This window comes from Rhodamnia argentea, chromosome 9, assembly GCF_020921035.1.
Source record: "Rhodamnia argentea isolate NSW1041297 chromosome 9, ASM2092103v1, whole genome shotgun sequence".
In the NCBI taxonomy this organism is placed as follows: Eukaryota; Viridiplantae; Streptophyta; class Magnoliopsida; order Myrtales; family Myrtaceae; genus Rhodamnia; species Rhodamnia argentea.
The window spans coordinates 21491066-21505205 of NC_063158.1; the positions used below are offsets into that span (position 1 = coordinate 21491066).

General features: G+C 36.5%; 1 protein-coding gene across 1 annotated transcript; it reads right to left on the reverse strand.

Annotated features, from left to right (window-relative positions):
- Positions 1-411: 411 nt before the first annotated feature.
- Positions 412-1230, reverse strand: LOC115752960 (heavy metal-associated isoprenylated plant protein 28-like). Its single transcript, XM_030691394.1, has 3 exons — positions 1173-1230; positions 969-1044; positions 412-872 (listed from the first exon to the last, which is right to left on the reverse strand). The coding sequence occupies exons 1-3, from the start codon at positions 1176-1178 to the stop codon at positions 496-498; spliced, it is 459 nt and encodes a 152-aa protein (XP_030547254.1). The 5' UTR covers positions 1179-1230; the 3' UTR covers positions 412-495.
- Between the last annotated feature and the right edge of the window lie 12910 nt (positions 1231-14140).

Sequence of the window (14140 nt, forward strand, 5' to 3'; positions counted from 1 at the left end):
ACGGTGCCAAGATTGCCATAGCTAGGTTGCTGGTTACAGGCTTAAGTGGCTGGTGATTGCACGATGCGACGCTTGAACAGTGGTTCAGGCGGCAGCAAAGAGGAGTACGACTGCTCGAATGCAAACGGGGATCACCGGATGGCCGATTTCTTTGGATATTTTCACCTATTCTTCTCTTTTCGTTCTTCTCCAGTTTGTTATGAGTTTCTCATGTAATATATGTACTGAAAATAAATGAAAGCAAATAAAGCCTTTGGCCGCTCTACTTGTAACTTGAGCATCACACACCATGAGCTTATATTCCAGATAGTATAGAAAACTAAAATTACACGACTGAGGTAAAAAAGCCGTAAGGGAGAACACTTGGTATACATGCGCATATGAAACTATATACAGATCAGAAAAGTGCGACTGGATCACCTCCTTTTCAGGGTGAACGGTGGCCCGGTCTTGTATCTGTATCAAATTTCATGGTTTTCTTATTTTTCATTCCCATCACATGATCGAGCAAGAATGGACATCGTCATCACTAAACATGGTTATGGGACTTTCCTCCACCATCTGAGAGTATGGTGGTTGGTGATGATACACTTCATAACTAGTCTTCCCAAACAATTTGCCGTGCTTGTAGTGACGGGTCATGTAAGCGGGTTGCGCATAGTATGAGTTCGATGATGATGAATGGCCATAATTCATCTGATCATACTGATTATATTGGTCGAAGTTGTTGTAGTAAAGACTGGTGGGTTGGTGCTGCCAGATCTGAGCTGTTTTGCCGGTCTTCTTCACGGCCTTGAGGACTTTGCGCTCGTCGACGAAACCGGCCACGGTCACTTTCTGCATGTGGAAGTCTACGTGCACATCGTGCACTCCTGCGCACAATTCAAGTACAATCCTTAGTTCACGTGCAAATATATATGTCGAACAAAGAACGCCGGAAAGAATTTCTGAGTGCCCGGAAGACTTGCCTTCAAGCTTGTTGAGAGCTTTCCTTATATTCTCCTCGCATCCGTGGCAATCCATGTTCACGTGCATCTCTACAATCTGTACCATGCGCGAAAAGAAACGTTTAGGGTCATACGTAATTCAAAAGGCACCTCGGAGAGCCATTGGAGTAAGCTCAAGACATAGGTCAACGAGTCTGTACTTTTACGCAGAGAGATCGATCTTACCGTCATTTTGGGGAGTATGCAAGCAAGTCTTGCCCGGAGCTGCTGCCGAATTGTTATGTGACTCCCGCTCTACTTATAGGAGCTCGCGAGAGCGTGCTAATTGTCGCCAATCTTGGGGAAAGTATGTGGAAGGAGAGATATTGCCGGCAACGGTTGATACCGAAGAATATCCTTTTTTGTCTAATCTCATGTCATTACCATGACGTTACAGACTAGTCTTTCTTTAGCCATTTGTTTTCTCTCAACTTGCTTCACGAAGACCAATTATTACGCGGACGGTCGGCTCGAGGGAAATTGCATGGACGTTGCCATGAAAAGGGGAGGCACCCCCTCTTAAATTTACAATTACAAGTAACCTATACTTCTCTCGTTGACGCCAATGGAGTCGTCGGGATATTCTACATCGATGTACACACATATTTATAAATGCGGGTTTGGTGGATGTTGATGTGTACACGCAGGTATGCGTGGGATTATACACGTCAAGTCGAGGTCTTTGACCGCTTCAATTTGGTGGTCCATATGGTTTAATTTTCTGATTGGTCCTGGGATAAATATCGTATTTATTGTCAAAATATAGATGGAAATATATATTGGGCTCTAATGAAATGAAAAAAGAAAAGAAAAGAGATTTGGAAATTATGAAAGTGTGAGGGGAAAGTAGTGATGGTTAACTTTGGAAAGGGATGGATTGGAGAGTGTATTTCTTGAGGCTCAATGGGGAAATTATCATGCTATTGTTTTCTCAAGTGCTTTTTTAATTTAGGGCCATGCTAGGATGACCGTACCGTCATATAACGGAGAAATACTAGCCATACATTTGCACGTAGTTTTGGAGAAAGTGATAAATTTTTATTGCCATGCATATCATGTCACAATTGAGTATAAAGTCAGAATGTCACCGTCACCGTCCTCTTATCTTTTGCCTATAATCTATACAAATATCTAGAAGTAAAGTAAGTTCTTTTATCATTAGTTTACCATGGACCATTTGAGAATAATTGAAATATTTATCCATAAAGTTGCAAACATATTCTATCAAAATCAGGTGAAACTCGAATATTTCTCCTAAACTCATGAGAGGAGGTTTGTTTAGGATCGGATCTGTCACAAAATAAACTAAGTGGGAATTAATATAAGTGACAATAGCAATTTATTGATAAATGCATCATTTAAAAATGATTATCTTTTTTATTTATTTATTATCTATTGGTAATTTGGGTACGGTTAGAAAACCCCTCGTCATGCTTGAAATTAGTGGAGCAAAATTGTATCGAACAACCACTTAATCAAGTCAATCATATGTTAACATAAAGTGCATTCCACATCGCATTCCACTAAAAGATATATTTCACGCAGTATCTACTCTATCTACCGAATCAGTCGTTCGTAGATCATATATATGTTTATTTCGCCCCTCTGACGTACGTTTGCCGAGTCACACACGAGCTCATAAGTAAGGCAGAGGTAAGCGACCGGCAAATGAGGCTGATAACATTGAAACGGAAGTGGAACAAGCTAACAGCCTATGGAAAGTATAGTTTTTTTTTTATTAAACTAATCCTTCAGCTTAGCAAGCCACTGCTTGAAAGTGAATGCTTCCATCATTAATCCACATTAGGGTGACGCCTTGAAAATGACTTCAATGGGAGCGTTGAGAAATTTCCATGACAGCGATTCCATCTTCTCTCTCTCTCTCTCTCTCTCTCTCTCTCTCTCTGCGCCTAAGCCCAGCATAAATTTTCGATTTAGTTTACACGTACAAGGTTTATGAAAAGGCCACTAGGAGTTCAAAAGATTAGGGCAAGGTTTTACATATTTTCGTTGAATTGGATGATTATTGTAGTAGGAAATGTAGGTTACCACACACACGTTGTTCATAATTGCAAAATATCACTCCCGAAAGTGATATGGAGGATTATCATATACCGGGTTTTGAATATGTGTTTTACCCGTTTTATTAATCACTCACAATTTGTTACATCACTTTATAAATTCCATGTATTTGGCAACAATTGTTATCAGATTTAAATATAGGATTTTCTGGATTTGATTTGGGACTTTAGCTCGTTTGACCACTGTTTAGAAATTCGATTATTGCAATTATGTCTAGAGCAAAAAAAGAAATTGAGAAGTTTAATGGGAGGAAAATTTTTGAATTATGAGGAGTTAAGATACGTGCGCTATTAACAACCCATGGTTTGCCCAAGGTATTGGATAGCACAGCTAAGTCACCACATCCGGTGGAGATGCCGATAAAGATGATTTGATAGAGAGAGAAAAGAGCATAATCTTGTTGAACCTTTTCGAATGAGGTGTAAATAGAAATGGCTATAGAAGGATGATGCATGGTTGTGGGAAAAACTTCGGGCCTTTCATTTAGCAAATGTTAAAGTAACCACTTATGCATGTTGGAAATGATGTTTTAGTTCCAATATACTAAAGATACTTCCATCATAGCCCACCTAAATGAGTTTAACAAATTCATGATAGATTTGAAGAATGTTGAAGAGACCTTTGATGATGAACAACATGGCATGACGTTGTTTACTTCTCTACCAGATTCAGAGGAGAACTTTACTAATTTACTATTATAAGGGCATACTACTTTTCTTCGAAAGAGGTAAAACCAGCCTTGTTTGCTAAGGAGTGGGAGAATAAGTTGTGAGATGACGGTCTAGCGAAGATGTGGTGCGAGGATTAGCCATTGGAGGTAGAGATCAACGTCATGCGCCTAGCAGTAGTAGAGGTAAAGGTAAATTGAAGTCACACTCCAATAGTGCATGAAGTGCTTTAAGTGCTAGGGGAATGGCACATCAAATATTGTCCAAAGTTGAGAAATAGATGTTATAGGCATAATGCCATAACCAATGTGACGAACATCATTTTGGAGAGCACTAGTTATGCAAAGGTCATCTTGTGTATGACAACTGGCTTGTTAGGAGATGAATGGGTGCTAATTCGTGGTGTTCTTATCATAGATGCCTCATAGATACTGATTTACTACTTACTAGATCATAGATGGTGGTAGAGTTTTGATATGGAATAATGTAACCTCCAACGTTGTGTGTATGGGACAATTTAGATTTGGATACAAGATGGACTAGTGTGCACACTAACAGCTATGAGACATGTACCGATGCTCAAGAAGAATCTTATATCTTTGAGGACACTCGGCGACTTCGAGTGTAAGTATACTGCTAAAGATGGATTGTTGAAGATATTTGAGATGCCATGACAATGATGAAAGGAAAAAAGGTAAATACTCTATATTATCTTCTAGGAGAGACTGTTAGCGGAGTTGTTGCGGTTTCATCTAGTGAGTTAGACTTTGACTTAACTTAGTTTTGGCATACGCAATTGGTACACGTGAGTGAGGCGGTTGTGACGATACTAAGTAAGGAGGGGTCGTTAAAGCATCAGAAGATAGGGAAACTGGAATTGTGTGAGCACTTCATCTTTGTAAAGTAGTGCCAAATTAAATTCAATACAACTATTAATTGACCAAGCAATTAATTGGTTAAATTCATTCAGACATATGGGGTTTATCTCCAGTTCTTTCGTAAGGAAGTGTCTGGTATGTGCCGACATTTATCGATGACTATTCTAGAAATGTATAGGTATACTTTTTGATGCATGAATCAGTGTATTTGATCAACCCAAGAGGTTTAAGCCACTTAATGAGAAGTAGTCAGTTAAACATCAAGTGCCTTAGAATAAAAAACAACATGGAATCGAATGATAGCAACTCTACTAAACTTTGATCGAAAGAAGGGATGGTGAGGCACTAAATAATGTCATGGACACCATAACAGAATGACGTTGCAAAATGAAAGAACAAACCTTTACTTGAGCCCACTCGGTGCGGTCTTTCACATGTAGAACTGGGTAAGGAATTTCGATCCGAAGAAGTAAACATGGCTCGTTTCTTGGTTAATCTATCTTCATCTCCTATATTTAGTGGAAGACTCATGAGGAAGTATGGTCTAGGAAACCTATTGATTACTCCAGATTATAAGTATTCGGATGTCTTGCGTGTGCGCGTACAAGTGATGATAAGTTTGAGCCAATAGCAAAGAAGTGCCTATTTGTATGTTATGCACAAGGAGTGAAAGGCTACCAACTTTGATGTACTATCCTGATCATGTAGTTTTCTCATAAGCATATATATGATCTTTGACATGACTAGTATGCTTTGACAAAGGAATCTTGAAACACAGCTAGAAGAGCAAATTGATCATCATGTTAGTAGTGAGGTAGAGCTTTAGGTAGACACTTTGAAAACCTCGGAGATAACATAGGTTGAAACTATAGATGAGGTACTAGTTCTTGAAGTTAGTAATACACATCATAGGTATATAGAGCAGACAAATCAAATCATTGGTGCGTTATGGTCATGCATATATTGCATATGCATGGACTATAGGTGATGACATAGATATAGATGAACATTCACTTTAGTGGCTAGCGGCTATGAGCAAAGAGATAAAATCACTCGACCAAAATCAAATAGGGGAGCTGATCAAAGTATAGAAGATTATGGGAAGCAAATAGTTCTATGAAAGTAAAGAGGGCAACTCCGGTGTTGAGGCAGAGAGATATAATGCAAGACTTATTGCGAAGGGATATACATAGTGAGAAGGCATAAACTAAACGAGATGTTCTCTTCTGTGGTAAGGCATACTTATATTTGAGTATTTCTTGATTTAGTTGCTACACAAGTCTTTATGCTAGAGCAGCCAGATGTGAAAACAACATTTCTTCACAGTGAGTTAGAGGAGTGGATTTACACAAGCTTGCTAGAGCGATATGCTATTCTAAATAAGGAATACCATGTTTGCCTATTAAAGATATCTTTGTATGGGTTGAAACAGTGTACCAAGTAATGGTTGAGCATTTTTATGCTTTCATGGCTAGTTATGACTACTCGAAAAGTCAGTTGGATAATCATTTTTACTTTAAGAGATTGGAGGATGAGGTTTTCATTTATCTGTTATTAGATGTTCATAGAAAGAATTACCAAAAAAAAAAAAAAAAAAATCCTAAATCTATTACAATTGTGCTAATTTAGTCATAAACTTTTTTTTTGTCGATTCAATTCTAAACATTTTCTAATTATATCAATTTAGTCCATCCAACCAATTTTGATCGGTCAAGATCGACATAGACGCAGGCTGGAGCTAGCCATCGAGTGACATGATATTTTAATTTTTTTAGAATTTTTTAATCTTTTATTTGTTCTTTCCATTTTTTTTCGTTTCTCTTCTTCCTCCAGCCATGGAGGAATACTCCGTTAGGAAAAAGCACATATAAAAATGGTTCCACTTCCACTTTCACTTCCACTTCCACGTCTCTTCATCTTCCTCCACTACATCTACCACCTCCTCCTCCTCCTCCTCCTGCTCTCTTCCCAAAGTACGAAGTTTATCCACACCCCCATGCCACCGTAGATGAGGAGGACGAGTCCTAGAGGCAATGGGGCCAGGAGTTGGCGCTGCCTTCGAATGACAAAGAGTTCGATCCTCCATCGGATTTTTTGAGCATGCATGTGGGCCAATTTCAGGAGTAGGGCATAAGGACACCTCAAGTATCAATATTTGCGTACGGTGCTCACTTTGGTACTAATATATATTTTTTTATCGCTTAAGTGCCAAATCGAAGAAAAAAACAATCACTTTAGTGCCAAAGGAGAGAAATTCCGGCAACTTTACTAGAATTGTCACTTAAATAATCGTTTTTAAAAAAAAATTGACACTTAAGTAATCCAAAAACGATCACTTTAGTGTCAAATCAGAGAAAAAATGATCACTTTAGTGCCAACGACAAGAGATTCCGGTGACCTCATCGGAGTTAATACTTAAATAATCGTTTTTCAAAAAAATTGGTACTTAAGTGATCCAAAAAAGACTATTGATTTTAAAGTGAGCGTCGTATATAAATATTAACATTTGAGGTGCCCTTTTGCTCATGAATATATTGCAAGGTACCTGACTGGAGCATGATTAACTTCTCTAAAGCAAATGTTGCCCATACTGTATAGACTTGATCACTTTAGTACTCATTAGTTAGATCTCTAATATTTTATGTTTTGGTAATTATTTTTTAAAAGTAGAACAAGCTAAGAACCATGGATAACTAACCACTTTACGAGCAACTCATCAAAAACACAATCTTTTGATTATTAAACTATTTCTTTCTTTTTTTGGGTTGGCAAACGATTGCTTGGAAATGAATCCATCTATGATCACCAATCCACGTTAAAAGGCGACGCGTTGAAAATGATCTCTATGCGGGCGTTGGGTAATTTCCATGACAGCGACTCTCTCTCTCTCTCTCTCTCTCACGATCTCTCGATCTCTCGACTGCCTAACCCCGCATTTTGTCCAATTTGCCATTTAGTGTAGACACAGGCGATTCAAATGAAACGGCCACAAGGGTGCAAAAACTTGGGGGCCAAGGTTTTGTATCTTTTCGTTGAATTTAATGATTGTTGGCGTTGAAAATGTAGGTTGACCACGGCAGGAAGTCAATCGTTACTATACACGCATTTTGTCAGCAATTACGTAAAATAGTTCTGGACAAGTTTGCGAAATTTAACTCCCGAAGTGATATAGGATTTTTATTTATTAAGTTTTGAATATGAGCCACCCGTTCTAATTGCCCACTTACAATTTGTTCCACCACTCTCCAGATAAATTTTGTAAACCACTCTTGATGCACCTGAATTTACTCCATCAACAGACACCGCGGTGTTAGCTCGTCAGCACGAGATTCTAAATGTTACATAGAAATTGATGTGATGCAACTAGCCATATTTCAACACGTTAAAATTTTTTATAGGAAATACGAAGTATATGAATAAGACTGGATTAGCTTTTTCATGAGGTGGAAATTAATTTCACAATTATTTTCAAACTTTACATGAGGAATTTCAATTTAAAAGCTAGAACATAAAAATAAAATTAAAAAAAATTGAGTTTGGTTGTTTCTTGCAAATAGAGATGTCAATTTGGGTTTTTTATCCATTTTTCACCCACTTTTATCTACTTGGGTCATATATGGGTTCAGCAAATTTAAAAAATAGGTAAAAAATGGGTTTGAGCTTATAAAGCCTATTCAAATATAGGTTTTAACTCAACCTATTTTTGATCCATTTTTGGCCCGTGACCTGCAGCTTCCCAAGAATCACTTCTAAATGGGCCTCAAGTATATTAGTTTATATTTCACAATTTTTATTTTTATTTATTTTTATAAGTAAAAGAAAGAACAAAAATATAATTAAAAAATATAAAAACTGTTTTGGAATTTCGCCACCACTGACCACCCCCGCTAGGTCTCCAATAGCCGGAGAAAAAGGAAAAGAAAATAATAAAAAATAATTTTCTAAAAAAATATTAACTTTTTAATAATAAAATATAATTTTTAATAATAATTAATTTTTTAAAAAATAAAAAAATATTTTTAGTATAATTAAAAAATATTACTTGCATGAAAGTGTTTTAGCAATATTATTTTTCTTAATAAATTATAGGAAATAAATATTCCATGATAGTTAAATATAAAAGTATTTAAGTAATATGAGTTGGGTGTGGGTTTAGTCGGGTATGGGTCGTTAAATTTGCAATATGTGAAAATAGTTCAAAACGGGTTAAATAGATCAATATGGGTCGGATCATATTCGACTCGACCCTAACCCGACCCGACCCGACCCACCCGTTTGGCATCTCTACTTGCAAATCAACAGATAAGTGCTTCAACTTTTCCATGCTTCTAATTTTAATTGTTGCAAGATACCTTTCTGGAGCATAATTGACTTCTCTAATAAGTTTGGTATATGATGATAATAATAATAATAATAATAATAATAATAATAATAATAATAAGTTTGGTATTTCTTAGGGTTCGGCTTTGAGATGGGCTATATTGGTTGAAATCTGTTGGGCCTGTGCTTATTAAATGGGTAAGGGCCATTTATATATATATATATATATATATATATATATATGTATATATGTTATGTATATCCATATTAATGAAGTTTCACACTAGTCTTCGTCGATTGGTTTATTTATTTCTCATTGAAATTTCGACACCGCGAATCAGCCGAAATTCTGACAAGCTATAGCAAGAGAGCAATGGCTAAATGCGTGGGATAAATTGGAGGAACTCTATAAGATGAGGCCAGATCTTGGATTTTGGTCTACTATAATAACATTGATGCCATATATGATGGTGCTAAACCTGCGAATCATTCTAAGATGAAGTATGTTGCGATTGACTATCATTTTGTTTGGGATAAATGACTTTTGTCGGTATGCCGTGTTTCTACTCGTGATCAGAATGCCGATTCGTTTACCAAGTCATTGCCGAGGTCTCGGTCATCATGATATATCAAGCCCACAAATCTAGGAGGAATAATTACCAAAAAAAAAGTCATCAATATATCATAAAATATCAATTTAGTTCTAAACCTTTTAATTTGATCAATTTAGTAATAAATATTTTTGATAAATTTTCAATGTAGTCTTTTCAACCAATTTTGACCGGAAAGGCGAATGTTAGCTGTCTTATGTAGTACGGTCAGTGAGCGCTGATGCGGACAATTTCTACAATTTTTTAATTTTTTTTAATATTATGTTTTTTTCCTTTTTCCTTTATCTTTGCTTTATTTCCTTTTCCTTCATGATCGGATTGGGCGCGCAGGCAACGGTCGGCAACCCTCACAGTCATAGGTGAGGGCCTCTCGCGCCCTTGCGGGCCACAAGCGAGGGCGTCGGCCCTTACCAAGATACAACCATGGGCCGCGACGCCTTTGCCCAAACTAGGTGAGGGGTTGCAAGCCCCTCGCTGAAAATCAAAGAAGGGGAAAAAAAAAGAAAGAAAGAAAAAGAAAAAAAAGAAAAAAAAGGAAAATGGTTCTTTTATTTGGCTTTTTCCATTTTTTTTCTTTTTTTTCTTTCCCTTTTTCCTCTAGCCCCGGAGGATTACTCTGTCAGGAAAAAGCACATGTACAAAATGGTTCCACTTTCACTTCCACTTCCACGTCTCTTCATCTTCCTCCTCCACCACCACCGCCGCCACCACCACCACCACCACCACCACCTCCTCCTCCTCCTCCTCTCTTCCCAAAGTATGAAGTTTGTCCATCCCGTCCCGCCACTGTAGATGAGGAGGACGAGTCTTGGAGGCAATGGGGCCAAAAGTTGATGCTGCCTTTGAAGGACGAAGAGTTCGATCCTCATTCGGAATTTTTGAGCATGCATTTGGGCAAGTTTTAGGAGCATGGCATAAGGACATCTCAAGTGCCAATATTTGTATACAACGCTCACTTTGGTGTTATTATTATTTTTAGATCACTTAAGTGCCAAATCGAAGAAAAAACAATCACTTTAGTGCCAACGGAGAGAAATTCCAGCAACCTCACCGAAATTGACACTTAAATAATCGTTTTTCAAAAAAATTGGCACTTGAGTGATCTAAAAAATGATCACTTTAGTATTAAATTGGAGATAAAACAATTATTTTAGTGCCAAGGGCAAGAGATTCTGGTGACCTCACCGGAGTTGGTACTTAAGAGATCCAAAAAAAATTATTGGCATCAAAGTGAGTGCCGGATATAAATATTGGTATTTGAGGTGTCCTTTTACTTAGGCGCAGATTGCAAGGTACCTGGAGCACGATTAACTTCTCTAAAGCAAATGTTGCCCATACTGCATAGACCTAATCACTTTAGTACTCGTTAGTTAGATCTCTAATATTATATGTTTTGGTAATTATTTTTTAAAAGTAGAACAAGCTAAGAACCATGGTTAACTGACCACTTTACGAGCAACTATTCAAAACACAATCTTTTGATTATTAAACTATTTCTTTCTTTTTTTGGGTTAGCAAACGATTGCTTGGAAATGAATCCATCTATGATCACCAATCCACGTTAAAAGGCGACGCGTTGAAATGATCTCTATGCGGGCGTTGGGTAATTTCCATGACAGCGACTCCATCTGTCTCTCTCCTTCTCGATCTCTCGACTGGCTAACCCAGCATTTTGTCCAATTTGCCATTTAGTGCAGACACAGAAGATTCAAATGAAACGGCCACAAGGGTGCAAAAACTTGGGGGCCAAGGTCTTGTATCTTTTCGTTGAATTTAATGATTGTTGGCGTTGGAAATGTAGGTTGACCACGACAGGAAGTCAATCGTTACTATACACGCATTCTGTCAACAATTATGTAAAATAGTTCTAGACAAGTTTGCAAAATTCAACTCCCGAAATGATATAGGATTTTTATGACCAAAAAAAAAAAAAAATGATATAGGATTTCTATTTATTGGGTTTTGAATATGAGCCACCTGTTTGATTGCCCACTTACAATTTGTTCCGTCACTCTCCAGATAAATTTTGTAAACCACTCTTGATGCACCTAAATTTACTCCATCAACAGACACCATGGTTTTAGCTCGTTAGCACGAGATTCTCAACGTTACGTAGAAATTGATGTGTCGCAAACTAGCTATATTTCAACACGTTAAAAGAATTTATAGGAAATACGAAATATATGAATAAGAGTGGATTAGCTTTTTCATGAGGTGGAAATTAATTTCACAATTATTTTCTAACTTTACATTAGGAATTTCAATTTAGAAGCTAGAACATAAAAATAAAATTAAAAAAAAAATTGAGTTTGGTTGTTTCTTGCAAATAGAGGTGTCAATTTGGGTTTTTATCCACTTTTTAACCCACTTTTATTTACTTGGGTCATATATGGGTTCAACAAATTTAAAAAATAGGTAAAAAATGGGTTTGTGCTTATAAAACCTATTCAAATATTGGTTTTAACTCAACCTATTTTCGATCCATTTTTGGCCTGTGACCTACAGCTTCCCAAGCATCACTTCTAAATGGGCCTCAAGTATATTAGTTTATATTTCATAATTTTTATTTTTATTTATTTTTATAAGTAAAAGAAATAACAAAAACACAAAAACCATTTTGGAACGCCGTCACCTTTGACCGCCCCTGCTAGGTCTCCAATTGCTAGAGAAAAAGGAAAAGAAAATAATAAAAAATACTTTCCTAAAAAATAAATATTAACTTTTTAATAACAAAATATAAAATTTAATAATAAATAATTAATTTCTTTTAAAAAATACTTCTTAATAATAAAAAGTATTTTGCAGAAATTAAAAAAATTTAATTGAATGAAAGTATTTTAGCAATATCATTTTTCTTAATAAATTATAGGAAATAAATATTCCATGATAGTTAAATATAGAAGTATATAAGTAATATTAGTCGGGTCGGGTATGAGTTGAGTGTGTGTTTGATCGGATATGGGTCATTAAATTTGTAATATAAGAAAATAGGTTAAAAATAGTTAAATAGATCAATATGAGTCGGATCATATTCTAATCGACCTTAACCCGACCCGACCCGACCCACCCGTTTGGCACCTCTACTTGCAAATCAACATATAAGTGCTTCAACTTTTCCATGCTTCTAATTTTAATTGTTGCAAGATACCTTTCTGGAGCATAATTGACTTCTCTAATAAGTTTGGTATCTTCGGATAATAATAATAATAATAATAATAATAATAATAATAATAATAATAAGTTTGGTATTTCTTAGGGTTCGGCTTTGAGATGGGCTATATTGGTTGAAATCTGTTGGGCTTTGTGATTATTAAATGGGTAAGGGCCACGAGTGTAGTTTCCGGTCCATTTACACACACACACACACACATATATATATATATATGTATGTATGTATATCCATATTAATGGAGTTTCACAGTAGTCTTCGTCGATTGGTTTATTTATTTCTCATTGAAATTTCGACACCGCGAATCAGCCGAAATTCTAACAAACTATAGCAAGAGAGCGATGGCTAAATGCGTGGGATAAATTGGAGGAACTCTATAAGATGAGGCCAGATCTTGGATTTTGGTCTACTATAATAACATTGATGCCATATATGATGGTGCTAAACCTGCGAATCATTCTAAGATGAAGTATGTCGCGATTGACTATCATTTTGTTTGGGATAAATGACTTTTGTCGGTATGCCGTGTTTCTACTCGTGATCATAATGCCGATTCGTTTACCAAGTCATTGCCGAGGTCTCGGTCATCTTGATATATCAAGCCCACAAATCTAGGAGGAATAATTACCAAAAAAAAGTCATCAATATATCATAAAATATCAATTTAGTTCTAAACCTTTTAATTTGATTAATTTAGTGATAAATATTTTTGATAATTTTCAATGTAGTCTTTCCGACCAATTTTGACTAGAAAGGCGAATGTTAGCTGTCTTATGTAGTATGGTCAGATAGCGCCGATGCGGACAATTTCTATAATTTTTTAATTTTTTTCAATATTATGTTTTTTCCTTTTTCCTTTATCTTTGCTTTATTTCCTTTTCCTTCATGATCGGATTGGGCGCCCGGGCAATGGTCGGCAACCCTCACAGTCATAGGTGAGGGCCTCTCGTGACCTTGCTGGCCACAAACGAGGGCGTTAGCCCTTGCCAAGATACAGCCATGGGCCGCGACGCCTTCGCCCAAACTAGGTGAGGGGTTGCAAGGCCCTTGCTGAAAATCAATGAAGGAAAAAAGAAAAGAAAAGAAAAGAAAAGAAAAGCATAAAAAAATAAAATTCAAAATTTATTCATGTCGTTGTCAAGGTGCCACACAGTATGGTTGATATCCATGCCAATGGTTTCCGACAATTGGTTGGAAATGCCAAATTGGCAAATTGTCAAAATATTTGGGGCTAAATTGGTTAAAATGAAAAATTTATGGCTAAATTGGTGTTCGTACAATAGATTTATGATTGTTTTTTCGGGATAGTTTCCTCAATCTAGGATCATCAGTGAATTTGCCAAATGTATGAAATGAAAATTTGCATCGTATATGTTAACGATTCAATCTTTATGAACAACCTAGGTATACGGGGATTGTCTTTGCT